Here is a 26,924-nt window from a genome sequence, read left to right as displayed (position 1 = left end):
GATCTAATTCCCCCTCACAGAACCGTTGGTCAGCTTGGCTAACGGCAGTAAAGCTAGTCCACCTCACCCTTAAAACCACCACCACCAACCAGATACGACTGAAAACACAGAGGGAGCAAATCATCTAAGAAATAAAACTGTCATATTTAGGCAATGATGTTTCAGAGAATACCCAGCACTTCAACATTAGCTACAAAGGAGATGAACCTGTGCGATGGAAAGATAAGTGTCTCTTAATTTCTAGATTGTCTCATGGGAGCATTTCTGAAGCAACATTAAGTTTGAGTGACCTTAACTGTCTACTTGCATATTACTGAATATTTTAGGTAATTTAATACAATGGAACGTTAATTTGGAATTTCCATGAAGTTCGTGTTTTGAGAACAATGAAGTGTTCCTTAAAGGAATTATGTCTGACTATTTTAGATCCATTCTACCTTAAACTTCAGGTGAAGTCTTTTTGCATGGGAATAAGTTATCAATAATTTAAGATACACAGTTAGAGAACAGAAGCACTGATGACTTTCTGGTCATAAGCTTATTTTTTCAGAAATCTATCATTTACAGCTGAAGAATACAGAACAAGCAGTTCTAACATTTATTCCCTGCTGAACCTTTCTCTGGGAAAACAGAGGGGAAAAAATCACTAGATACAAAATATCAGGTCTATTTGTTCTGTATTCTTCACTTTGTTGAGTGTTACGCTATTGACATACCAGGGTCATGACAAATACAGCAAGTCTTAAATGTAAGGGATACAGCTCTTTCCTTTTCCTATTATATGACTGAGAAAAGAATTTCCAGTTCTGTATTTTCCTGTTGGTAGGAATTAGCACCAATGAAGGAAGATTCCCAGTTTATGAGTTACCCTCTTTAATTTTATTCATGAAGGCCCTATGTATGCAAACTGTCATTGAAAGGCTTGGGTTTTTCGCCTGCTTAAGGCTTTGGGATGAGGCCTTAATTAATTATTCTTATGTAAAGATACAAGCTTTCAATGTGCAGCAACTCTGCTTGGCTACACAATTATTCACAACATGACAGCAAGAAAATTGGCATAAAATAGACTAAGAACAAAATTTAAATGACTGTCTAATGTTTAATATATAATCTGTTACAGCATGAACTCTAATCCAAAGTATTACTTGCAAATACAAGATCAAGGCATACGACTGAACTTACATCAAATTTGTTAGTGAAGTACTAGATCTGCAATGGGGCAGAACCCAAAACCCTAAAGATTTCATTTTGTAAAATAATGAATGGCAATTTGAAGGTGACCGCCAGCGTTTTTGAAATCAATATACAAACAGGTGACATTGCCACACTACTCTTGGCAATACAAACTGGCACTAGTTCAAATTTTCCCCCTTACTGAGGTTTTCTTTTTCTGTTAATTTAAAAACATTTCAGTTGAGCTTGGTCATGAATATGGCTGTTCCCTGCAGGACCTCTCTCCCCCTGCTCCTAGTTCCTCTGTCTTGGGCTTTGTCTATACTAGGGATGCTTTACCAGTACAGAATAGGTCCTGTCATGGATGCAGCTATACCAGCACAACTGCTCTTGGTACAGGTAAAACTGTCTCCCTCCCTACCCCCCATGAAAGTCAAAGGCTATACCTGTAACAATGCAAATTTGCTGGTATATCTGCATCCATACTATGAGCTTCTGTCAGCACAGATACACTGGTCAGATCTCACAGCTCTTCAAAAGTCTGTAGTGTAGACACAGCCTACAGGAGAATCTAACTCCTTTTACAGTTCTATATGGGAGCTAATGGGATTCACATGGTATAGCTACCAGCATAGCTGACACGAAGTTACACGATATTATCCTTGATTATGAACGTAACAGAAATTAAAGCAGACTAAAATGGCATTACCATGTAGGATAGTCTTCTCCTCTCCAGGTTTATCATCTTCATGTTTGCCTTTCTTCTGCCTCTTTGCTGTTATTTCATCCAATTCTTTCTGCTCTTCCTAGAAAAACAAAATATGGTCTTGACTTTTTTAAAAAGTTACTCTGAAGCTGAAGACAAAAAGACAAAACTGAAACATTATTTACTAGAATTAATGTATTTGTTAAATATGAATATTTGAAATATTTTCGGTATAGGAAAAAAAGCAATTAAAAAAGTAAAATTTTAACCAAAGCCAGAAAGCTTAGAAAGGTATACACACTCTAGAAAGAATTTTAAAACAATTAATTCTACTCAGGCTTACAGGCTATAGCAAAGGCTATGTCTACACTACAGCTTATATCAGCATAATTTATGTCACTCAGGGGTGTGAATAAACCACTCCCCTGAGTGATATAAGTTACACCGACATAAGTGCTGGTGTGGATAGTGCTGTGTCAGTGGGAGAGCTTCCCCAACATAGCTACCTCCTCTCACAGAGATGGTTTTATTATACTGACAGGAGTGCTCTCTCCCATTGGCACAGAGCATCTTCACCAGATGTGCCACTGTAGCACTGTATGTGTGGACAAGCCCTAAGTGTCAATGACTGAAAGGAGGCAAGCCTTGTCTTTTTTCCTACTAAAGAGTATTTCTTGACTATTCTTTTCACCTAGCTGCTTCTGTTATCATACAGCAGCTACCCTCAGGCCAACAAAGTAAGATACAAAATCTCTTCTAAAGCCACTGTCCAAATTTTCAAACAAACAGCACTTAAAGCACTACCTTCAAATGTATCATTGCCACAGTACATTTGGTCTCCACTGGCCTATACCGGTGAAGTCACAAGATTTCTTCCATACCTTGGTCTCTGCCATGGTATGCCACTGTGTTGCTAACGATTCTTACCCAATACACTTTAAAAAACGCTTACTTCTGAGGGTTTGGCTACTTCTTTCTCATCCACGTATTTTGCCCATGGTCCCAGGAAGCCATCAATATTAGATGCATCATTTTCTTTAAATTTCTTCCTTTTTTCTATTTTCTTTTGTCCTGTTTCAAATACTGTTAAACCTACAGGAAGAAACATAACACTATACACACTGACGTTTATGCAACTTTTAACTTCAAGAACACAAGTCACTGTATTTTCAGTAGAGAAACACCAAGTGATAACAGAAGGGAAGAGCTCTTCTGGATCACAATGCTGCTTTACTTATCTACTTATGAATGTAGCTAATTTAATCCAAAGTAACGAGAAGATGGGTAGGCTGTAAGACTCTAGGTATGATGGATGGCTGTTATAAGTTACTTAATCATGCAGGAGTCAAAATACATGTGAAGTCCACAAAAACATATTTATCATTACTCTTTTGTAGCCATATGAAACAGTGACTAGGCATTTTTAATTGTTTCACGCTTTGTACTCTGTAAAGTTTGGAAAACAATTGAGTCCAGACATCTTGACTTTCCTGAAAACTAAGCTTCCCTATTCCACCACCAGATTTTTTTTCCAAGATCAGTCACTAGAGAAATAATTAGAATCCCCAATCATCTGCCCACCCTCCCTTCATCCCATGCATCTTTCAAGTCTCACACAAGAGCTGCACACATGCACTAACCTACCATGAGTGCTATGCTCTTTACATTTACAAAGTAAAGTTTGTGTTTTCAGAATTTCAACATTGCAATATACAAACATTAAGAAAAATATTGAGGGAAATCAAAGTGACAGTGAGTTTTAGACATTAAAGTTTAGATTATGCATTAAGTTGTACAAAACCCTTCATATCATGATATATATTAGTGATTTTTAAAATAATGTATACACTCAGAAATCGTAAACATTTACTGCATATGAATCAGAAAGTGACACTGCCTGTAAAAAGGAAAAAAGCCAGTATAATGTCAAAGCAAACAAACAGTACACCTTATAAATAAAATTAGAGTTTTTAAAAACTTTAAATTAACTACAAATGTTATTAGTAACAGGTTAAGTTTAATTTTAAAACAACTTTCATCTTGACTGCCTTTCTCCCCAATGGAATTGTTATGTGAAAGGAACTCTAATATCCTCAACTTCAATTTTAAAGGAGAAAGTGAAGTTAATGCCTTTTAAAAACATTTGAAAATAACGTACTGAACAAGCTACAGCAGTATGTATTAATTAAACACAGGAACAAATTTCAGGCTATATGGGGTAAGATGTTACTACTTGTGAGAAGGTGTTTACATGAGCATAATTTCAAATGTAAAGAAACCACTTTACTAGAACTAAAAACATTTAATATGTTACATCAAAGTAGTAATTACAGGCCCTTCTGCCTCCGGACGAAAATCCTGCCACTGGTCTACCTTTCAGTAGTTTTTCTTTTTGGGGGTCACGGGAGAACAGCTCCATTTTGCTAACTATTGATAACACAAAGTTGCGAACAGAAGTGTTAAGGTAAATTGGTGTATACATCATTTATCTGCTTACCCCATAACACTGAGTACTATGATACAGCTGATTAACCTACTTAAAGAAGCTATTGCAATGCAGGGAATACACAATTTTAGCTCAGAGCATGATGGAATAAGGATGACACCACAGCTCAATTGAACTCCAAAAATACACACCTGTGAAGTCTATTTGTATATGAAAAAAATGTTCTATTCTAATGTGAAATCATAATCTGAAATCTGATGTTAGAAAAAATCAGATGACTATTAAAAAAGATTCATATTCTAGGAAAAAACAAAAAACCAAAACAATGAGAAACACCCTCTGCCCCCCAAACTATTCTTAACCTGACCATGGAAGGGAAACTACCGTTCATTATTGAGTTAAAAAAAAAAAAAAAAAAAGAAAAAATTTCATCCTAGACTTCTGGTCTAAGGAGCATCTCTCTTGACACATCACAAACCTTTGTTAATATTTCCTAGCATTTCATGATAGCCTGTTTTCTATAAAACTGAAACACAACAGAACAGATTGCCATTAAAACCAAATGGTTTTATATCCAATTTGACATTACTTACCTTGATTCTTTTCAGCTTCTTCTACAGAACCAATGTATTTAGTAGCAACATCCTGAGTATCTAGAGAGGGATCTAATGCATAACCTATAATAAAAGCAAAAATACCAGTTGTTAGCTGAAATTTTTGCTCTGCATATGTTCTCAGTGACTGATTCTCCTCTTGGTTCTCAGTTCTCTTTGCCCCAATATATCTTCCTCAAAGCCCTATATTTAAGATATCTTCCTAAGCCAAGAGGGACTGGATAAGATATGCTCTGAAGTCCATCAACTTTTCTCCCAGCCTAGCTATTGGATTTACTGCAGAGCATTGCCTGGTGCTTGCTTCCCATAGAGTCTGAGCATGCTGCTTCCAGAGCGCTCAAACCTCTTACAAGTTGAAGCAGTCACTGGTCAAGTTATTGAAATCGGCCATATGCTAAAGTACTGAGTGCTACCCTCAGGAACAGCCCTTAAACTGAACTGTTACAGCAGCAAATTAATTTCTAAATTTGTACCATTCTGCACTGATACAGAACGCACATTCTAAGAAATGCAACATGACAGCACATATTGCATTAAATAACTGGGACTGTGGTGGGAAGAACACAAGTAGATGGCACAACCTTTAATGTTATAGTAAAGATAAATAATTAAATCTAGTTTCTATGGAATAGGTGCACAGAATATTTACTATCACTAATGTCATTTTTTCTGAGAAAGAGTGCACCCTTGTGGACATATAATTAATTTTAATTAAATATTTGAATGGGACAGTGTCCTTTGAAGACTCACATAAGACCTCAGAATTCAGATAATTAAATCAAGAAACTGAAGATGACCAACAAAATCTGCAGATAAATGCTAGTGCAAACACCACTACACAGCACTACCAAGGACTTGACATTTTGTGGATCCACACAGAAGAACCATGACACTAGAGTCTCTCCATGGATATCCCTGCACCAGCACAATTATTCCCCCCTTCTCTTAGGGAAAGTGCACTGGATCAGCAACACTCCCAGTCTGCCTTTTTTTTTTTTTTTTTTAAATACTGAAAGAGTCAATTGTTCTTGAAATGTCTAGAGGAGTCGGCAGAAGAGCAGAGCAAAGCAGCGGATCTGCCTTTGGAATCAAGATTTGTGCTTTGGTGCTTTAACTCTGATCTGACCCTACAGAGCACTCTATACCTCCAGGTGGTCTACGTGCATTTTATAGGAAAGTGAAATATAAATAAATCCCTTTGTGATAAAATATGAAGCTCCATCATGCCTGTGTAATAATTTAGTAAAAATTATTCCAAGTTGTTATACAAATTATCTAAATGTTATAGTATCATGTGTTCGACACAATCAAGCTGAACAGACATTGCCAATTAGATTTACAGGACAACTGTCTGCTGTTACTGAGCCAGTCATCTAATGGGCTCCTCTAAGCTATAAGGTTTCTGTTATTAAAGCAGAGATTCTACTTTGGATAGATGTCAAAATCAATGCAGTGGTTTATTTGTCCTTGAGCTGTATTTACACCATCTCTGGGACTCATTTGCTCAGGAGTGGGAAGGAGGGACAGCAAGCCACTGAAAGGAGCAACTGAGACAAATTCAGGCTTCAGTGGGAGCCATGCCTACTTACAAGCAAGGCTGACTTTGGTTCAGTGTCTTTTCTTATAGAAAAGCTTTTCTACTTTACAATGGGAAGCCTGACAGACTTCCAAATGCAGTTTCAACGGAAAGCATCCTTTTCTCCTAATGAGTTAGCGTGCTAGGCATTTACATGACCTGCCCTGACACTCATCTTTCCTTCAGTTGCCATTAAAACTAGAGACATCACGATTTTATGTTGACGTTGATTGGAAAGGCACAATTCCACTCCACCTTATATCTGAAAAAAGTTGAGGGTAAATAAGCACAAACAAGCCTAATGCACATAACAGAACAATTACAGGTAAATAAATCTCTTTAAAGATGCACTCATAGAAGATTACATCACTCTTGTAGAATGAAACTCCAAGGATCTGTATACTGAAATTTTAAACAACCCCAGCGGAATTGGCAATTGACAGGCCAGACAAAGTGACCTGAACTTTGACAGTGACACTTGAATGCAAGGATAATATACTTCCAATAAGTGTTATGTGCACACACTGATAGAAACACTTACTTTCTCATACTCTTGGGCCCTGTAAAAATTACTAGCCAAATCTTACTCCTGTTTGGTGCTGGATCTGAGCAACAGTGCTTAGTGAACATATGTACAAGTCTTGCTTGTCCTTTAGACTTTACATACACAACACTTTCTGAAAAACAGGCCCCTTTCAGGCATCTCAAGTTGGCCACCCAAAAATCTGAGGCCTCCAAGATCACTAGTCACTTCTGAAAATATAGGCATCAAACTACATTTATGAAAATAAGTGATTCAGATGTCTAACAACTAGCCACTTAGACCTGGTTCTCTGAAGCAACAGAACTTATTTAGTGCCAAAGAGAACAAGAAGCTACGTCAAATAAGTCATATTCATTTTAATATCAAGCTGCCCTGTCTGCAGGTGCTGCCCTCACAGCTCCCATTGGCTGGGAACTGCGACCAATGGGAGCTGCAGGGACAGCACTTGCAGAAGGGGCAGTGCGGAGAGCCCCCTGGCTTCCCTTAAACGCAGAAGCCGGAGGGGGGACATTCCACTGCTTTTGGGAGCCGCAGTACGCATGCGTGGAGCAGCTGCTGGCCCCACTCCTCGGCTGGAGTGTGGGAGCGGGGCAAACCCCAGACCCCGCTCCCCTGCAGGAGTTCGAGGGCCAGATTCAATCGGCTGGTGGTCTGGATGTGGCCCGCAGCCCATAGTTTGCCCACCCCTGGTATAAGAAGTATGCCCCTGTCCCTTCCAAGAATGGGAACAGAAAGAATATTGCTGACAGGAAAGTTAAGTATTTATCTTAAGAAAAGTAGACTGAAAATATTCTGAGCCACAAAACTACTTGTTTTGTTTGCCAAGCAATATAGTAAACAGGGTTTTTAGCTGACTGAGTATTCAATTTTAAAGAATTACACATAAAACAAGATTGTAATTCTAAGTATAGTAAATAGATTAAATGGAAGGCACAGAAATCCCTCACCAATTCCCTCTGCTTCCTTTTACAAAAGTATTTCACCTACAAGGCCCTCTATCTTACAATATACTTAATTTGCATTTCTAGAGACAAGTCACTGGTTAAACAAACGACAATTGAATAAAATGGGCCCTAACAGCTGAGGTTGGAGGCCTTTGAAACCTGCAACTTTGAAGCAGGGTTACTTTACTGATTCTTCCAGTATGCTGAAGCAGAATCAGTCAGCAACATTGCTTCCCACCTAGATTTATATAGAGACAACTACACACTTCTGCTCCTCTACTAATCCAATTTACCATGAGAAATTTTTATCTTCCCTTCCCAAAACTGAAAGGCAATTTTTAAAAGATAAAGTTTTCTATGGACAATAGCACGATGAGACTTTAGCAACACATTTCAAGAATTCTGGTATGTTTTCAGGTAATTCATAACAAACTTGCTAATATGCTGAGAAATCACAATTCTCATTTACCGCTCCTCCTAATTGAACCTTCTAATGCTTCCGTGCTGGTTCTGCTGATTTACCAAGTCTAGCACAGCTTTTTTGCTGCTTCACTTCCGTCATTTCCAGAAGACCTACACCTACGGAACCAACCCCAGAACAGTACAAAGCTCCTATGGACAAGGTTGCCACTATTTTCTGTTACTCTTAAAAATAGGTATGTCTACTCTGCAATACAAGACCTATGGCAAGCTGACTTATGCTCATGGGGCTCGGGCTGTGCGGCTATAAAACTGCAGTATGTCTAGACGTTTGGGCGTGGACTGGAGCCTGGGCTCTGAGTCTCTGTAAGGGGGAAGGGCCTTAGAGCCTGGGGTCCAGCCCAAGCGCAAATGTCTACATTGCAGTTTTATAGCTCCACAGCCCGAGCCCCATGAGCCTGAGTCAGTTGACATGGGCTCAGACTCGGTGCTGCAGGTGTAGACATACCGAATCACAGTGTAGGCATACCCAATTAGCATCACACTTATAAAATAGTACTAATGGTAGCTAGTGCATATGGAAACAAGCAACAAACCAAAGAGGAAACTGAAAAAGAAAATTTGAAGATATACACATTAAATGGTAATTTATGACAGTTGAAAGAATTACTTAAAATTTGATACTTTATCCTCACGATTTTCTGGGTAAACATGGCTCACACTGACTCTAGTTTTCATAATTTAAACCTTGATGTTCCAATCCTGCAACTGATAGCACACAAGTAGATTGCTGTATGGCCACAGTGCCCCAGTGAAGTCAATGGGGCTCAGCATGTGGACAGACTGTTGTGCCAAGCAATCAATTGCTGGACCATGGCCTTAATAACAGTTTAATTTAGAGAGAAATCTGCATACACAGATCTTTTAAAACAGCAGTGGACTGAATATTATATATTATTTAATAATTTGTGTGGAAATTTCAGAACCTGCCTGGTGGATAATTTATGCTCTTCAAACTCTCATACTTCATCAGAAAGAGGCTATGTCTACACTAACACTTATGTCACTCAAGGGTGTGAATACTCCACCCCGCTGCGCAACATAACTTACGCCAGCATAAGCACTAGTGTGCACAGCGCTACCTCGGTGAGAGAGCTTCTCCCGCCGACAGAGCCGTTCGTTGGGGGTTGATTACTTAGGTTGACGGGAGAGCTCTCTTCCATCAGCATAAAGCAGCTACATGAGAGATCTCACAGCAGCACAGCTGCATCGCTAGAGCAGCGCCACTGTAAGCTCTCTAGTGTTGACATGGCCAGAAGCATGCCAAATTAAACTCTATATTTTAAAAACTGATAAGTTTTTAATAACTATAAACAAATGTTAAGTGAAAAAATAAAAGCCTTGTATGCTGAAATGTATAAGAAAACTTGTTAAAATTTCATGTAGACACACAGCACATTCTTTGTACTGAAAAAGCTCAGAAATCCACTTGCTTTTACATACTGTACATTTTCTATTGCACTGTTTCAATCTGAACAGGATTAAAACAAGCTTTATGCTTTTTCACAATGTAGCTATTTGAAAGCTAAAAAAAGGTCTTTGAGATGAAGTAATTGGTTACTATGGCAATTGCCCATATGGATCCACAAGCATAAGGAGACGAGTGTCTTTAACAAGAGCACAAAGCTTCTAGCAAGCATCCTCTAGGAGGCCATACACCCTCACACCGCTGAGACAGAAAACTTAAAAAAAGGGTGTTGGCACCAACCACCCATCCATGTCCTTCCATTCATTCAGAAATCATGAACAAAATACTGAAGAAGTGGGGAAGGTGGGTGGGAAGTGTGGATCCATATATGCAACCATCATGAAGAACCAGTTGCTATGGTAAGTAGCCTTTTTAACTTTCAGATAGCTACATTTTGTTAGAATCATATGACAGAACCTACCCACAATAGGCTTATAATTTTTTGTCTATTTGTTAAAATGTGAAATTGTAATTTCCATCTTCTACATAACCACAACTAATGGAGGTTTTAATTAAAATGGTTCAGTAGGAGGTCTTGCATTTGATTAACGTTTCAGAGGAATTCCTGAATAACATTTCCAAAATAAATGCCATGATCTATAACTGTGAAGATTCTCATTTAATATTATTTGGTAAGTCTGTTACAGGCCCAGCCACACATGTGACAGTATAAGACAGAGATCAGCCTCAAAGGTTAAATATAAGGAGTTGTAGGTCTTACCATAAGTTGCAAATGTTCTTCTCTGTTGTTCAAACATGAAATCATTGATATGTGTTGGTTCTGCATATCCAGAAAGCATATTCCTAGGTGCAGCCATCTGCTGAGTCCTAAACGGGTTTTCTGGCCCAAACTGCATCAACAAAATTAAAAGAAAGTATTTAAAGGTTGTACACTATTCTAGAAGGAATTAGTTTCTTGCTAAGTATTTTGTAATCATCTATAATGTTCTATAGGGAACGAACTGTGTGACTTTCAAGAAGGGCAGTATGTAGTGGCTTTATCTTACTTTCCCTTTATGGCTACTGTTTCTGAATATATGTCAGAATAATATTTGTACATTATATTATATACCATTTAGAACAGGAGTTTCTTTATGCATTAAGTAATTTTCACGGTGAAGCTTCTTGCCCACAGCACTGTTGGCAAGGACAATTCAATAAAAAAAAAAAATTACTCCACATGCGAAAACTCCCATTAAAAGGCAAACATACAGAAGACAACAGGAAAGGGGGGAAGGGGAAGCTAAAACCACATGGTATTATCCTTTTTGAAAGTCAAGCCCTAGAGAACTGTTGTAGCAATATGGAAATTGCCTTGTAAAATCTTTATCACTTAAAGAAAAAATGTAATAATATTTCAGCAGGATCAGCTGCACAACTACAGAATATAGACAATTCATACACAAACACACACCTGTTTTCTAAAGAAAGTGCAGTACTATACAATTTTATATTTGTATATTGGTTAAATGAAGTATCCACATGCTTCACAGAGAGTTATATAGGAGAGTTTACAGATTTGGATATAGTGTCTAGTTACAGCAGTGATGAGTTGGGCTGGAAGAGCTGAAATGCAAGAGCAGAAGTTTCTTTAGAGCTGCATGGCAGATCTTGATTTGTATATTCTGCCCTATCTGAATGGATTTCCATTTAAGTCAATGGGCTCTCTCAAAATATGGAGAACAGAATATTTGAGTTGAGCACCACTGTGTTGGAGCACAAAGGAAGGGAATTTAGCCACTGTCAGAGTAAAAATAACTACCAACATTGATAACCAGTGACACATGAATGTTCGCATAATAGTACATGTTTTTGTAATCTCTGAAGATTGCAGCCATTTGAGGACTATGATCACACACTTGAGGAGGTCTGACATTCCATCCAGGAGAAGGCAATGGTACACATAAAGGACAGAAGTGTGTGTATGCACACACACACACACACACACCTACCTGTGTTGTGTCCAAAAACAAGCCCATTCTGGACTGGGCAAACAGAATGAAACACAGGTAAGGCTCAACTAGATACTTACATATGAGTACAGGTTAAGTATTCCCCATACATGGCAAGACCACCAGTACTGAAATGGTGCAGAGCTGTCTCCCAGAACTGTAACATGTCACGCTCATAGCACATGAATGTTCCGTTCACATGTTATTCACTCCTCCCCAATTCCCAAGGAAAAATAAGAAACTGAATATTTTATCTGTATTTACCAAAGCAATCTCTCACACAATTTTTTAATGTAAAATTGACCACTAAAAGTGATGCTACAGGTTTACTGTTATTCATCGATTAAACGAGAAACTCTATGGTTGTAATGTTTAAGACACTAAACTATTATATCTTACAGAGGCTACATATTCTTGCCTCAGAACAGTTGATAAACCCTTTTTAATTCTACTTCATTTTATCTCGGAGAACACAGACTGTGCTACTTATTAGCCATACATACCAAAATTGGCCCAAACTTTGCAAAAAAAACCCCCCAAACTTTGCAAAAAAACCCCCCCAAGAACAACAACTTCCAGCTCTGAGCAGTTGTGATTTCAAGACTATGACAGCTGCATGTATTAAAGCTAAGTATATTACCTTTTATACATGTTGCTTATTCCCCAAGGTGCTTTCCTGTGCTGAATACCAATCTCAAGATTAAATTGTTTTCAAATGTAATAATTTGACACATTTTAGACTGCAGATAATAGAATTAACCAAGCCTCCTCTTCTTTGAAGAAAGTTTCCTATTCTCTCCCCTTACTTAAAACCTATTTTTTCCTTATGAATTTCAGAAGGAGAGAGAATCATTTAATCCATTAGATTTTTTTTTGTATACTCAATTCCCAGTCATACACCAATAAAAGCTTTTAGCGCAGAATTCAAGTACATATCAACAGAACCATTTCTGATTCTGTACTTGCTTGCCCATACTAGATCAGGCCATGAATCCAGTTTGTATCTTATATTGTCTCCAGCAATACCCAACAGCTGATGCTTCAATGAAAAGAAAAAACAATCATAACTCACCAGCCAATTCCACAATAATTACATAGGAAAAAAAAAATTCTTTCCTAACCCGTGGCAATGAGATTTTAAGCACTGAAGCATAAGATTTGATTACCCTTCTCTTGATTATTACTAGTCATAAAATTATCCTGTCCTTTGAAGAAGAAAGGATGTAGCCATAATATTTTGATCAGATTCAGAGATGTGTTTCACATACGCAGCACCAAATGTACTCAATAGGATTTACACATGCTGAATGCAGCCCAGGATCAGCCCCTTAGGCTTGATCTCCTGTAGCAGTGGTTCCCTCAAGTCGACAATATGCCGTGTAAAGAACTGTACTGTGTTCTCAGTTTACCTCCCTATAATGCTCTTAGTCGCAACACGAGACAGGAGTTAACACCGAACGATTATTTTCACTGTGATATTCCATTTAAAAAATTTCCTGTCTTTCTAAAATTCTTGTTAGAGGCCTATAGCTCCGTTCTGTCTATAATTACAGGAAGGTAAGAGAACTCTGTATCTCTCCAGTCTCAGGGACTCCACTTGTAGTTCACATCCCCCGCCTTAATTTTCTTTTCCAAGATGATAAAGTAGTAACTTTTCCTGAAGTCACCATGGACCAGGTAGAGAAAGTATTTAATTAATAGGTGCAAATCAAGTGCCACACATTAACTGTGACTGCTGTGCTTGCTGGCTCCAATCAGAAAGACTTGAACCTGTCCCACTTGAGACCACTTGGGTTTCTTAAATCAAACATCTATGCAAACCAACAGCCACAAGTTGAGACAGTACTGTTGTCTATTTGGCCCACTTAAAGTGCAGATTGCGAGCTTTTGTTTAAAATAGCATCTAGCTCACATGGTTGCACAATAAGTTTTCTAAACAAAGCATAACTGATGCAAAATTTATGCAGAGTTGTCTTCCAATCTGCAGACAGCCTCTATTTGTCTAAATGTGTCATTAACTCTTATACTGGATAACACTAAGAAGTTTTCAAATAATATATAGATTTATACATAACTTGAAGGCTTAAACCATCTCTTTCAATCCTTCAGACAAATAGTTTGTAGGCTACTGAAAAACAGTTAAGATAGAAAAACAGTTCAAGTTGTTTTGAAGAAGGCTAATTTTAGCCCAAAAGAGTTTTGTACGCTCATACTGCATTAATTTAGAAAAAAAAATTATTGAAAACACTTGAGTTATCATGACATGACATGAATACTGTTTCTATTGGTAATACTGGGTTTTAGTCTTATACCGAACTATACCCATTTTCTAAAAGCTATAGATCTATACGACTTCTGGCAATTATCTCTACTGCTCGCTGATTAACATTACGAGTAGACATCAAAAGAACAGAAGACACAGGACACTTCAGGATGTTCAGCCCAGGTAATCTCCTGTACTGGCTTCTTAACAGCACAATGCAGCACATTATTTGATTTCCACCTTTCCTACCTCTTACAATTCTTCTCTTTAAAATAGTTTAAAGTTAGATTACAAGTGTACATGATATCCTTAGGGTACCTGTTTGTGTTATGTGGTGTCTTTCAGAGTTAGCCAGAGTTCTTATCTTTACTTTAAAGTCCAGAAGCTTGAGGCAACCCTGAATCTAGGGAGAACTTGAGGAACTCTGTACATTCATATTTGAAGAGGATAGGCATTGCAATGTCTGAATTTCACATTAGAACAACTTTAACACGACACATTCCTTTTAAGCTACTTACATTCCTCAGTACAATGCCAATTAATTTGGAAGACTAACGTTTCTGGTTTTAATAAAAATGTTCTTACCTCTGGTGCAAACATGGTGTCATAAGTGGGATTGTACTGAACTTCCTTGATAGCAGGATCGAGGTGGACTCCCGTCTCTACATCTTCCTGAAACAACAAAAGTGCTATTGAAATGTAACCAAAACTTCTCGTACGTAGCTAATCTAAGATACCGGACGCTAATTTGACTGTATGGGGCACAGTATGCTTTTAAAATTATACCTATATAACTTTACTTTTAGTTCTGAAGAAAAAAGAAAATCAGGAAAAGCTTGGCGAAAATTCTTATGTATCAGTTAGATGAAGAACAAACGTTTGACAAGTTTTTAATTAAGGCTCAGTTTTACCAGTAAAGTTGTAAGTGCAATTAAAAAAAAAAAACACACCCAACTTTCTAATATTTGCCCCCCATATACCCATTAACCTATTGGAGAAAAAGCGAAGTACCATAAGAAAAACAAAACAGCAGGAGCTTGGGAAATTTTTTAGAAGATATTTCTGTAGATGCAGGGTTATTAGGAATTCCCTCCATTTCTTAATTCCCTTTCACATACACAGCTTATAAATAGAACCCTATGCAAACTTTCTTCCCTCCATAATGCAGATGTCTTTGTAAAGATGTCAGGTACCAAGGATCTCTGTTAGTCACGGTGTTCCCCTATTTTTCCATCACAACTGCCAACATTTTATGAAGTGACCAGTGATTTTGGTGCACAACTCAACATATACTTTAAAGTGGCCCAATTTTCATCCAGCGCTAAACACCCATCTTCCAAAAATCTGACATCTCAGATGGGCATCCATATATTGAGGCATAAAAATCATGTATCACTTTTGAAAAATCTTCCCTCCAAAGTCAGCCAACATTGCTTTTGAGCCAACTGGCTGGCTAAAGAGAGAGATCTTTTCACTCCCCCACATGGATGAAGTTATTCTATTTTATACAGGTACTTATACCACCCTCCTCACCTGAGCACCTTCCAGTAATGCATTAAGCAACACACCTAGCATATTTCACATGTGACTCATTCTTCATCCTCTCCCCAGGGGAAATATGTGTATGCAGTGTAGTGTGTTAGATTTAATTTGTATGCTTACATTAAAAACATAGCAATATGCACATATATAAGAAGGGAAGGTAAAAGAAGTATGTGTTGCACTGGCATCAGAAGGTGGAGAAGTTTATGATAGTCCTTGACCCCTGTGAGTTTGTTCCACAATCTGGGACCTGCCCTCCACAAAATCTCCATCTTCCTGCACAGAAAAGCTTTCCCTTATGCTCCACTGTGCCTGAGAAATAAAGTCATTAACCGTGGTCCACATCCTGGAGCTTTAGATGATCTTTTATGTATTTTGGACTAAGGCCATTGAGAACCCTGTAGATAAGGACCAAGACCCGCACAGCTTATGGTAGGCCATATTGCTGAGGAGATACACTGCTATTTTCTGTACTAGCTAAAGTTTTCTAAGGCCTGATGGCTTCATATCCAGATGTACTGCATTGGTGCATACCAGCTAGGAAGTGACAAAGGCATGTATAAGCAAGGCCAGATGATCATCCATGAGGATGAGAGAGAGTCTCTTTCCAACCAGAGGTGGTAGAAGCATTACATGTGGATGCTGCTATGCTTCAAACAAAGGAGGATGTACCATAGCTGTAAGCTTTTGTTAAACTAGGTACAAAATCAAGTACTGAACTCCATTACCCCTGTATGATAATGGATTATGTTATCAATGGACTGCTGGACCAGCCTTCCCTATTGACATTCTTGCCAAGGCCATAACCCTCAGCCTCTTAAATGGCAGGCCAGTAACTAATAGGACTAGGAAGCTTATCCATCTAGTGCTTTCGATTACTCTGGTGTTCATTCAGGAGTTTGGAAAACGGGAAGATGCAAGGCAGACACCATATGGAACACACACGTCGCTGAACATGCTTGTGCTGCTACTGATGCACCTTCTCTCCCACTCTGAAGGCATGCTGTAATATGGCTTCTCTCCTTGGAAATCTACATAGGGATAGTTCTCATGTTCAAGGCAGAAATAAATATATTTTTATATCCATACCTCTTCCCTCACTCCCATTGGATTGGGCCGAAAATGAATGCAACAGTCTGTATTTTTACCCCAGATTACAGCACATTTTTCCAGATTAGTTGAGGTCAGTTAGTATCAAGATCACAGTCCACATACACACCTCTGACTAGAAACCTGCTCATTTTGCCTCAACCTCCCTCTATTTAAATATATCACCACTAACCCTGAAAGCATGTAATATTTCCCCATAATATCTTGTTACTAGATCCAGCATGCTCGTCTTTAGGACATCTGTGTGGGAGGTGAACACCCTAGATGGAGCTGCTGTTCAAGTGAGACTTCCTAGTCAACAGGCTGGCACAAATGGTTATCACCAGCCATGGGAAGCACTTTCTGCTAAAAAAACAAAAACAACCTATCTCTGTGGGTTGTTCTGATATGAAACTTCAGAACATAACTCTCCACATGTCTACTTTATCCTTTTTAACAGTTTGCCTTTATCTCTCAAAATTAGATAAGTTGCCTGGGCCAGGGATCTATGTAAACCAAGACTAATTCATTCTTATGTATTATAATGGGTCAAATTCAACTCTGGCATAAAGACTGAAAGAAGCAGGTGCCACTGTTGTCTTCAATGAGAGTTGCATATGCTTGTATAAACTGAATATCATCCAGGAAACATATCCTACCTTTCTGATTCTTGGGCTAAAGGATAAGAAAGTCGAAGTGACAACATAGCCTTCTCTACACTTTTAATGCTTTTCATTATGCTTACTTTGTAAGGAAATCAGAAATGAACTGTTTGTTCACTAGTCCTCTAGATTCCTGTGGAACTACAATAATCGAGATCTCTTAAGTTTTACACATTTTCCATCAGAGCATATACAGTTCTTCAAATGGATATTATCAACAAAAGATAGACTGTACTTAGGTTTTGCAAAACATCTTATTCTTTCTGAATACTTTTTCACTTTTGCCTGATTTGGATTTAGAAACAGAAATTATGTACTTTAGCCTTTATAAATCGCAAATTATTTAACGTGAACTAGAATTATGTTACTATGAGTGGCATATTGAACTCACAGAGGACATCTGACCAAGTTGATGCACTTGCTCAGCTTACTCATAGGCTTGGATGAGAGTACACTGGCATTGACTCAATCCAAGATGAGATTAAACAGGAAGGTCTGGAGAACCAGCCTAAAGAAAGAGATTTGACATCAGTTCCCTCAACTGGAGAGGACGGTATGTTTGACAGGGGATATATCCATCTTGATATATGCTTTTTTTAAAGCATGAAACATTGCACCCGTGCTGCAGAATCTGCACTGGCTTCCAATTAGTTTATGGGTGCAATTTAAGATACTGTTTCAAAGCTCTAAAGCTGTAAATGGCCATGACTGCCTCCAAAATCACTTCTTCCCACTACTTTGTGATTTTACTCTGGGATAATGTACACAGATGCATTTACACCAGCAAACTATAGTGGGATAATTATTCTGATATAGCTTTGCTGGTAAATTTTCTTGTGTACACAAGCTCCTAAGTGTATATGCACCCATAGGATCAAATGGGTGTAGTTAAAAGAACAGAAAGAAAAAGCATACACTAGAATTTTAATTCTCCTTTATTAAAAAAAAAAAATCTGATCTGTAGTTTGAAAGAGAAAACTTTGCATACTTCATAAGAACAATATAGCATATTACAGTATATACTTACTTAATCTGTTAGCTATTCACCAGCATGTAATGCCCACAGGAGCTATTCTTGCTAGTTTAATGGCAGGTCAACAATAATGTATTTGCTTACATATTTAAGGCTTAAAGAGTTTAAAATCTAGTTCTCTAAATCACAGAGGGAGGGGAGAGGGGAAAAATCAGCATCTGTTTATGAAAGCAATTTAAATAACCTGCTTAAAGAATAACTAGTACAATAAAAAAAAAATCCAAATATTTTCCTAGTCAGGCAAGTATTTCTACCGTACTGCCTAATATTGGAATTGTAAGACCAAACAGAAAGACTGTCTTTCATTAGACCTGCCTGATAAAAATAATTCATACACAATCATTCCATGGCTCCTGCCTGAGCAGGCAGTGTTGCACTCAGACTGACTGACCTCATTCCTTTAATCACATGACCTTCTCAATTCATTGGCCCTGGATGACAACAGCTACCGGTACATTTGCAAGCCTGAGTTTCATATCCCATGCTCTTGACTAGGAACAGTATAATGGACACTAATCCATTCATTCAGCCACACACAAAGATACAAACAAAGCAACTACAATAGAACTGTACCAAAATAATTCCCTGAATGGTATTATTTACTTGCACATGAGATTAGGATTTTCTCTTACAGCTCCATGACCTAAAGAAGTTTCTTACAACCTTCTCAAATCATACCAAACAGTTTCTGTTGACAGACCAACAAGCATACTACAAGCATCCCATCTCATTATTTCTTAGATGAAGATTAGGATCATTTATGTTATTTCTAAGGAAAATTCAACAAACTGATCAGATAAGACTTTCACAGTTTGTCTGTGACATTTGTAGACTTATAATTACTTGATATTAAGCTGCCGGTTGCTTGCTATTCTTTAAATTGTAAGATTCAAAGAAGGCTAGCCTTAGAAAATGCCAAGAATTCTTCAGTTCTATTATTTTTATCCCCTTTCTTCTACCGGTTAAGTTCTTCTCTCAGCTATAGAATGGAACACAATAGACGACAGATTGTGGTATGAAAGACAATCCTCAGGAGGATGACTATAGCAATTTTGGTTCCACTTTACTGTTTGCTGAAGAGTGCCGAGTCATTTGGAAGTCATACAATAAATTCATTCCCATACCACGATATGTACATTCTTTGGATGTGAAAACTGCGGCCCTAGTTGGTAGATAGAAAGATTAACCTAAACAGAAGCCCCTGGAACCCCATAAGATTGGGTCCTTAATCCATGAACTATTGGAACTCATTTACAAAGCTTTTCTTAAACATTACATGAATATATTGTCCCATACTATAGAATTAGAATTTATAATGCCTATTCCATGATGAGATATCTTTGAGCTATAATGTATCTTTAGATAGGTTTTTTCCTCAAAAAGCATTTTATCAAAAAAATCTGAGTTAAATAAAAAAAAAATCAGACTTTTTTTTTAAATCATTGATTTTTATCCACCCTGACATTAAATAACTTTTTACATTTTTGTTGTATAGTTTGGTCAGTAAAACACAGTTTTCAGACACTAGGATAGTTCAGCACTAACTAGCCAAGCAGCTAACAAGGGCAGCCTGCTTTGTACAGGATTTATAATTGGCATTAGTTATCCATTAAAATTAAAGTGCAGTAAATGGAGACCCTATCCCATGGGTCACAAACTTAACAGCCCTGCAAGAAATATTAAATGACATTCTTGTTCAGTGAAATTAAACATTTCCTGCTGAGATTTATATGGTACTTGCAGTGAAGTCCAACGCAATACGGATTTGACCCTGCAAGTTCTGAAGCACGTTAGCCCAATCTAGCAAAACAACACTTAACCACATGAACAGTCCTACTGACTTCACTGGGACTACTCATGTGCTGAACTTTAAGAACGTGCCTAAATGCTTTGGTGAATTAGTCTAGCATGCTCTGCATTCTGCAGGATTAAGACCTAGGTCTCCACCGTCCACAGGATATTCTGTGTTTCATAAATCCAGAATTGTTTTAAATGTTGTATTTAAAAAAAAGTAAAGTCCTCCTCACATAAACAATCCCTTAAAATGACTATCGAAGCTTAGCATAGCCCCACAACATATGCGTAGCAGTTTTCTAGCTCATTAAGGAGGGACGGGATGGAAGGATACTGGAAGTAAAAGCAGAACAAATATGGATGGTCAAAACCTCAAACATAAGAAACTAATTTTTTTCCAGATGGACAAGGATTACATTTTAAACACAGAAGAGATTTAAATGATTGGAAAAGTGAACATTCATCAGTCAACTGTATAGATACATTCTAAATGGGATCAGTTTCTACAGTATTATTTAATGCTTATGTGCATCTAAGTTTCATGTTCTTACTTTGAAGCAATGCTCTCTGCGCACCTGAATAATCCCCAAAGACTGACTGTTAGCACCAGAAAAACAGACCTTAAATTCCTGAAATAAACTACATGGAACCCTGTTGGGATTCAGTTCTTCCTGATACTAATGTTACACTAACAAACAGCATGGACTTAAGAACATAGGAACTACCATACTGAATCAGACCCAACATCTATTTAGTCCAGTATCTTGCCTTCGCCCGTAATTAGCACTACAGAGAGAGATGCAGGACGATATGCTCCCTACATTAAATTTTACTGTAATCTCCGCTAGTTAGAGTTTGTCTTAAAAACCTGAAGCATGAGGTTTACTATCCCTTCCAAAACTGAATTATCAGCTTCACCAGTTTCCTGCGGTATTGAGGTCCACAGTCTAATTACATGCTGTATGTAAAATATTTCCTTTTATCAGTTTGAATACTCTGACGAAGCCATGTGTTAAGGATATTTGAAACCAACACATGAATGTTTGTAAGAGACTTGGGATATTCACCCTCTGTCTTGTATTCTGTGGCTATAGTTTTGATCACCAAAAAGAAATTACTTAGTAAAGATGAGGAATTTTAGAATAAAAATGTATCAACTGACATAAGTAACTTCTTTCACAAAGCATCTACAATAAAGATCTTGAATGCACGTTGGCCTTAACCTTCATACTAATAGGATTCATTATGACCAGTTTCCACAACATCTACTAGCCTGAGGAATAAGTCTTATACCCAGATGAAAAGTACATGAGCCACTATGCCTCTGTACTCTCAAAGTCATACTTATTTGATTTTTATTACCACATCTTTTCCCTCCAATCAATTTGCCCCAACACCTTTTAAAAAAACAAAAACCAGTGGTGACACTGTTCAATTCTGAAATATGCATCTTCCCCAGTTAACTTCTGGGCACCCACCAATGAATGAATTCTAGGTTCTTGTCAGTTCCACGCCCAGTAAACAAGTTCTTGGCTTTTCCTCTCCCCAAATAAATAAAATGTATCCCCACTTCAACAATAACTGAAAAATAGGACCCTTATATGGAAAAATATATATTCGCTATGTTACACATTTTAATGACTTTTTCATACTCCTATATAAAATTTCATAAAGTACTTTAATACCCCACTTTTCTTTACAGTATATTTTATTTCTGTAGATCAAAAAATTACTTGAAAAAGTCAGGTGTGAAGAGGTCAGTGCACACTCCCACCATTTTTCCTTTAAAATAAAAATCTTCAATAAGACGTAAGACTCAGATGGATGTGTTTTACACACTGCTACTTAAATTACAATTTCAGTTCTATTTGCTAAGAGTAACAAAGCACAGAGGTCAGCAGCGTGTGGAAGAGCTACTAAAAATACACTAAAGGATGACACCCCAAGAATTATTATTTCAAATAATAGTTACAATTCATTAGTGTAATTTGCATAGGTGCAAATGTCATTTTGAAATCAAAAGGGACTGTGCAGATGTATGATGCAGTTCAAAAGCGAAGACCTTGCCCTCTTTCAACATCAGCTAAGATCTAGCATCTTGGAGTAACATCTTTGGGCAGTACTTGTTGCAATTCATAAAAGTATACAAAAAGGAACGTGTCTAGTGCACTAGATGTCTGATAAATTACAAACACCAAAAAGCTAGAACTAGCAACTAAGTTTTGCTATTGTAGATACTTAAGAATATATTCCCCTTTTAATACCTATGCATGTTTGACGTCTTTGCCATTTCACAAAGATTCCAAAGCTAAAATAACCAAGAAGCAATAACAGTTATTAAACCAGAAGCCAGACACCCAGCTACTCAAGCCATGCATTTCTTATTCTTCAGTCCCAACAACCCACTAAACACTAGAGAGGTGCATGAGGAGGAGGGATAGCTCAGTGGTTTGAGCATTGGCCCGCTAAACCCAGGCTTGTGAGTTCAATCCTTGAGGGGGCCATTTAGGGATCTGGGGCAAAAATTGGGGATTGGTCCTGCTTTGAGCAGGGGGTTGGACTAGATGACCTCCTGAGGTCCCTTCCAACCCTGATATTCTATGATTCTATGGCTACGGGTCAGATCAAAGGACTGCAGTGTTCTCACCAAGTGCCCTTCCCTTTCACAGAGCCAGATCTCCCATCTCTTTCTCCCATCCAAGCTTGCCTCCACAATACATGGCCAGCATACTGCTGCAGCCACTTCCTACACCAGCTAGAGCAGCTGTTGTGTGTCAGCAGGCCAGTACCTTCTTGACTTTCTTCCCCAGTCGACTTGCTACTCCTCCAACACAGTAATGCAAGAATCATTGTACCATAAGCTCAAGACCTATTTCGTTCTATTTTGCAGATAAAATTGCTCAGATTCAGTTAGAACTGTCTGCCTCCATGGGATAAGAATATGTGCTAAAGAACATAACGTTAAATCTTCTCTGCTTGAGGTTAGGCCAGGGTCAATCCTTTCTGATTTTGGAAGCACTTTGGCCATCAATTTGTGCTTAAAACCTACATCCTTCCTGGGTGGTGAAAGCATGCAGGAAAGAACTGGGTACATTGTTAATACAAATTATCAATACATCCTTGAAAGAGGGAGGTATCTTTTGACTGAAAGAAGCACAAGTACCTCCTGCACTCAAAAAAATCACTGCTTGTTACTGAATCTTTCCAGCTATCATGCCATTTTAAGTCTTCCATTTTCAGTTAAGATTATTGAAAAGGTAGTGGTGAGATAACTCAAACACTGTTTAGTAGCCTCAGTTCTTTTCTACACTAGTTGCCAACCTGGGTAGAGCAGAGACAGCTCTGGTGGTATCGGGGAATAATCTCCTGACAACAGATGAAGATCAAGTATCTATCCTGATATTATTACATCTGTGATCCGTCTTTGATAAAGTTCACCATAATTGGATGTTGACTTTTTTTGCAAACCATAGCATGAGTGAACAGGCCTATTCGAGTGGCACTTTGATGGGCACTCTCAGAAGGTGGTGTAGGAAACCTGCGTCCCCTCATGCAAGTACTCTTCTGGGGGGGTTCTGCAACGTTTCATGTTGTCACTCCTTTTGTTTAATGCATGCATGAGGCTATCAGGAGTTTTATATGGACCGGAAGGTCTTCAATATTCTGAAGACACTCAGCTTTATATCTCCATCAGCATGGCTGGAACTGCTGATGGCATTACTCGGTGTCTGGAAAAGGTTGAGGCACGCACCAGGGCAAGATGGCTACAACTTAGTCCAGACAAGACAAAAGGGATGTTGATTGGTTGTAGGAAGCAAGCTGGAAGAAGTGACAAGGATAATTTCTATGCGTTAAATTGAGGGTGTGCATCTGCCTTTTGTTACCTGGGATCTGGTGAGGACTGTATGGGATGCGTGCGTGTTAATTTCTTGTATTTGTGTTGTCACTTGAGTTTGATTTTGGGGTAACTAAGGGGTCTGTTTAGTTGCTAGTATATTTTAAAGAGATTGTCAAGGGTTACCAGAGCATGGTGGAGACACTTTTATAGTAGAGTAGTAAAATCCAAACAAACAAAATAGCTTGCCTGCCAAATAACATAGCCCTATCTTCTTTTTCGCATTTAACACAAAATTCTACTCACTACTAAATGTGATGTTTTGGGATAGCTGAGTAAAATTTCATTTTTTTTCCCCCATCATTATCAACAACAAGAGGACTGGAGCACAAGTCGCCTCCATGAAAACACTTTTTAAAGATAATATAAAGGGAGTGGATTTCTCATAGGTCTCTTGAACCAATGCAGTCTTTCTTTCTGAGCTTATAAAATGAAATCATGCTGCTCATAGCTTCACCAAGAAGTACTAGAGTGAAATGTATGTAACACTGGTCAGCCTTCACTGTTGCTATTCACAGCACTGTAAACAGCAGTTAGTGTGTCAAGAATTAGGTCATTTTCATTCTACTGCTATCTGGGGATAACAGGGATACAGCAAAACAAAACACAAACAAAAAAAAAAAAGTGTAAAGATTAAACAGCAGGGACCAGTATCAAATTAAGATTTTGAACCACATAATCAATCCTCTAAATCAGGGCTTGAAACAATTAGCTAGCGAAGAGTATAAGATGCCTACAATTTGAAGTGTGTAAACAAAACGTGGGGGGGAGGAAGGGAGCAGAGAGTAAGACAGCATCCCAAAGGTCTGTGTGTCATACTCTGGTGTTAATCACCCCTCTGCCCCCAAAAGCATGGGGGGGGGGGGCAGAGAGTGGTGAGCTGAGTAGTGGGTTGAAGACACCTGTTAGCCAAACCAAGGAAGCCCGAGTCCACCACAGAGGGAGGGGAAGGGGGTCAGGAACAGCATTACCACATTAATCCCAAACACCCTTCCCCCGCCTGGCTGCAGAGAGCTAGGTTAACATCAGAATATCATACTTTGACCTAGCGGATTCTCCTCTCCCCAGCTTCCCCCGGTATTCCGTATGCACATTTCATACCCTGGGTGCCTTCTCCCCTTGCCGACTGGAGATCTGATTGTTTCAAGACCTAATTTAGAAGATCAGCTACAAGGTCCAAGACTTTAACCTGGTTAAATTGGTGCAGTAACCGAAGAGAGCTGACAACAGAGAGAAAGAAGCAACCCTACGCACCTGCAATGCAAGAGGCAGCTGGCCAGCCACCGAGCTATTAAGGGGCTCTGCATGCCCTGCCACCCCCGAATACCTTTCTAGCAGCCAGGGCCCGGGGCAGGCAGCCCCAGTCTCCACCCCAACCCCCCAGCTGAGGGCGCCCAGACAGCACGAGGCCTCTGAAGCCACCAAGCGAGACACACGGAAAAGGGCAACCGTCACGGGGCAGCTGCCCCCTGCCCGGCACAGGCCCAGCAGCGCTACCCAGGGGGCGGTAAGGGGACTTCCCGTCCCAGGCCGGAGGGAAGGGGATTCCCTTGCCCCCCCCCCTTGCAGCCAGACGCCCGGGGCGGCACCTACCTTCACAGCCACCTCCGGGGCCGAGTCCACCGCCAAGGCCTGCGGGGCAGGGGGCGGTGAAGCGAGATGCAGCACCGAGTCCCGGCTGGCTACCTGCGCCGAGCGGCGGGAGCTTCCCTCAGTGTCCGAGCCCGAGTCGGAGCCTGAGTCGGAGACACCGTAGGACGCGAGCGCGGCGATAGCGGCCGACATCTTAGCGAGGAGGAACCACAGGAGCAGTGACCCGGAACAAACGGTCCTGTCAGTTACATAACAATCCTCTCCTAGATTTATTTGTTTTTGCGACTGAATGAAAATTACTCAAATACAATTTTTAAAAAATAAAAATTATTATTTATAATTTTATGGGTCTCTAACGAAACTTTTTGGGAAGCAGAAATCCCCTCCCATGGAGCTGAAGGAGGGTTTAATCTTTCATGACTCACAGCAAGGACTACAAATCCCAGCATGCAACGCGCCAGATCCGGGGAGGTCAGATTTGAAGCGTCCTGTAGGGTCAAAGCAGGATCCTGTGGTTCTGAATGACACGATCACTGCCTCTCTGACAAGTGACAAATAATAAATATAACTATAAATGCCTCAAAGAAAGCACTCCATAACAAAAAAACAAAAAGAGAATGAGACTAAAACTAATGACCCCAGCGTGACATACAGTACTCCCAATCCTCCATGGAAGGTACTGTGGGGTAGACATAAGCATAAAATCCTCAAACAGATACCAATTTTCCAAACCTACTATTTCCATAAAAAGAAAAGGAGGACTTGTGGCACCTTAGAGACCAACAAATTTATTTGAGCATAAGCTTTCGTGAGCTACAGCATGCGTCCATTGGAGTGAGCTGTAGCTCACGAAAGCTTATGCTCAAATAAATTGCAAAAAGAAAAGGAGTACTTGTGGCACCTTCGAGACTAACCAATTTATTTGAGCATGAGCTTTCGTGAGCTACAGCTCACTTCATGAAAGCTCATGCTCAAATAAATTGGTTAGTCTCTAAGGTGCCACAAGTACTCCTTTTCTTTTTGCGAATACAGACGAACACGGCTGTTACTCTGAAACCTGTCAAATAAATTAGTTAGTCTCTAGGGTGCCACAAGTACTCCTTTTCTTTTTGTGGATACAGACTAACACGGCTGCTACTCTGAAACCTAC

At 39.0% G+C, this 26,924-nt stretch overlaps 1 protein-coding gene across 2 annotated transcripts in view; it reads right to left on the bottom strand.

Annotated features, from left to right (window-relative positions):
- Window positions 1-26,220, bottom strand: part of CDC40 (cell division cycle 40) — a 52,495-nt gene extending 26,275 nt beyond the window's left edge. The window contains exons 1-6 of one of the 2 annotated variants that reach the window (XM_007057411.4): window positions 25,775-26,220; window positions 14,752-14,838; window positions 10,673-10,802; window positions 4,919-5,002; window positions 2,832-2,971; window positions 1,883-1,979 (exon numbers count right to left, since the gene is read on the bottom strand). In XM_007057411.4, the coding sequence (XP_007057473.2) occupies window positions 1,883-1,979; window positions 2,832-2,971; window positions 4,919-5,002; window positions 10,673-10,802; window positions 14,752-14,838; window positions 25,775-25,966 (730 nt within the window). In that variant the 5' untranslated portion in view covers window positions 25,967-26,220. Of the gene's footprint in view, window positions 1-1,882; window positions 1,980-2,831; window positions 2,972-4,918; window positions 5,003-10,672; window positions 10,803-14,751; window positions 14,839-17,850; window positions 17,963-25,774 lie in introns of those variants that run through there. The other variant, XM_043542794.1, reaches the window with a different exon arrangement.
- Between the last annotated feature and the right edge of the window lie 704 nt (window positions 26,221-26,924).

The sequence above is a fragment of the Chelonia mydas genome, chromosome 3, assembly GCF_015237465.2.
Source record: "Chelonia mydas isolate rCheMyd1 chromosome 3, rCheMyd1.pri.v2, whole genome shotgun sequence".
NCBI classification, from domain to species: Eukaryota; Metazoa; Chordata; order Testudines; family Cheloniidae; genus Chelonia; species Chelonia mydas.
Note: the sequence above shows the minus strand (reverse complement) of the source record. Positions and strands in the feature narration are given on the sequence as shown.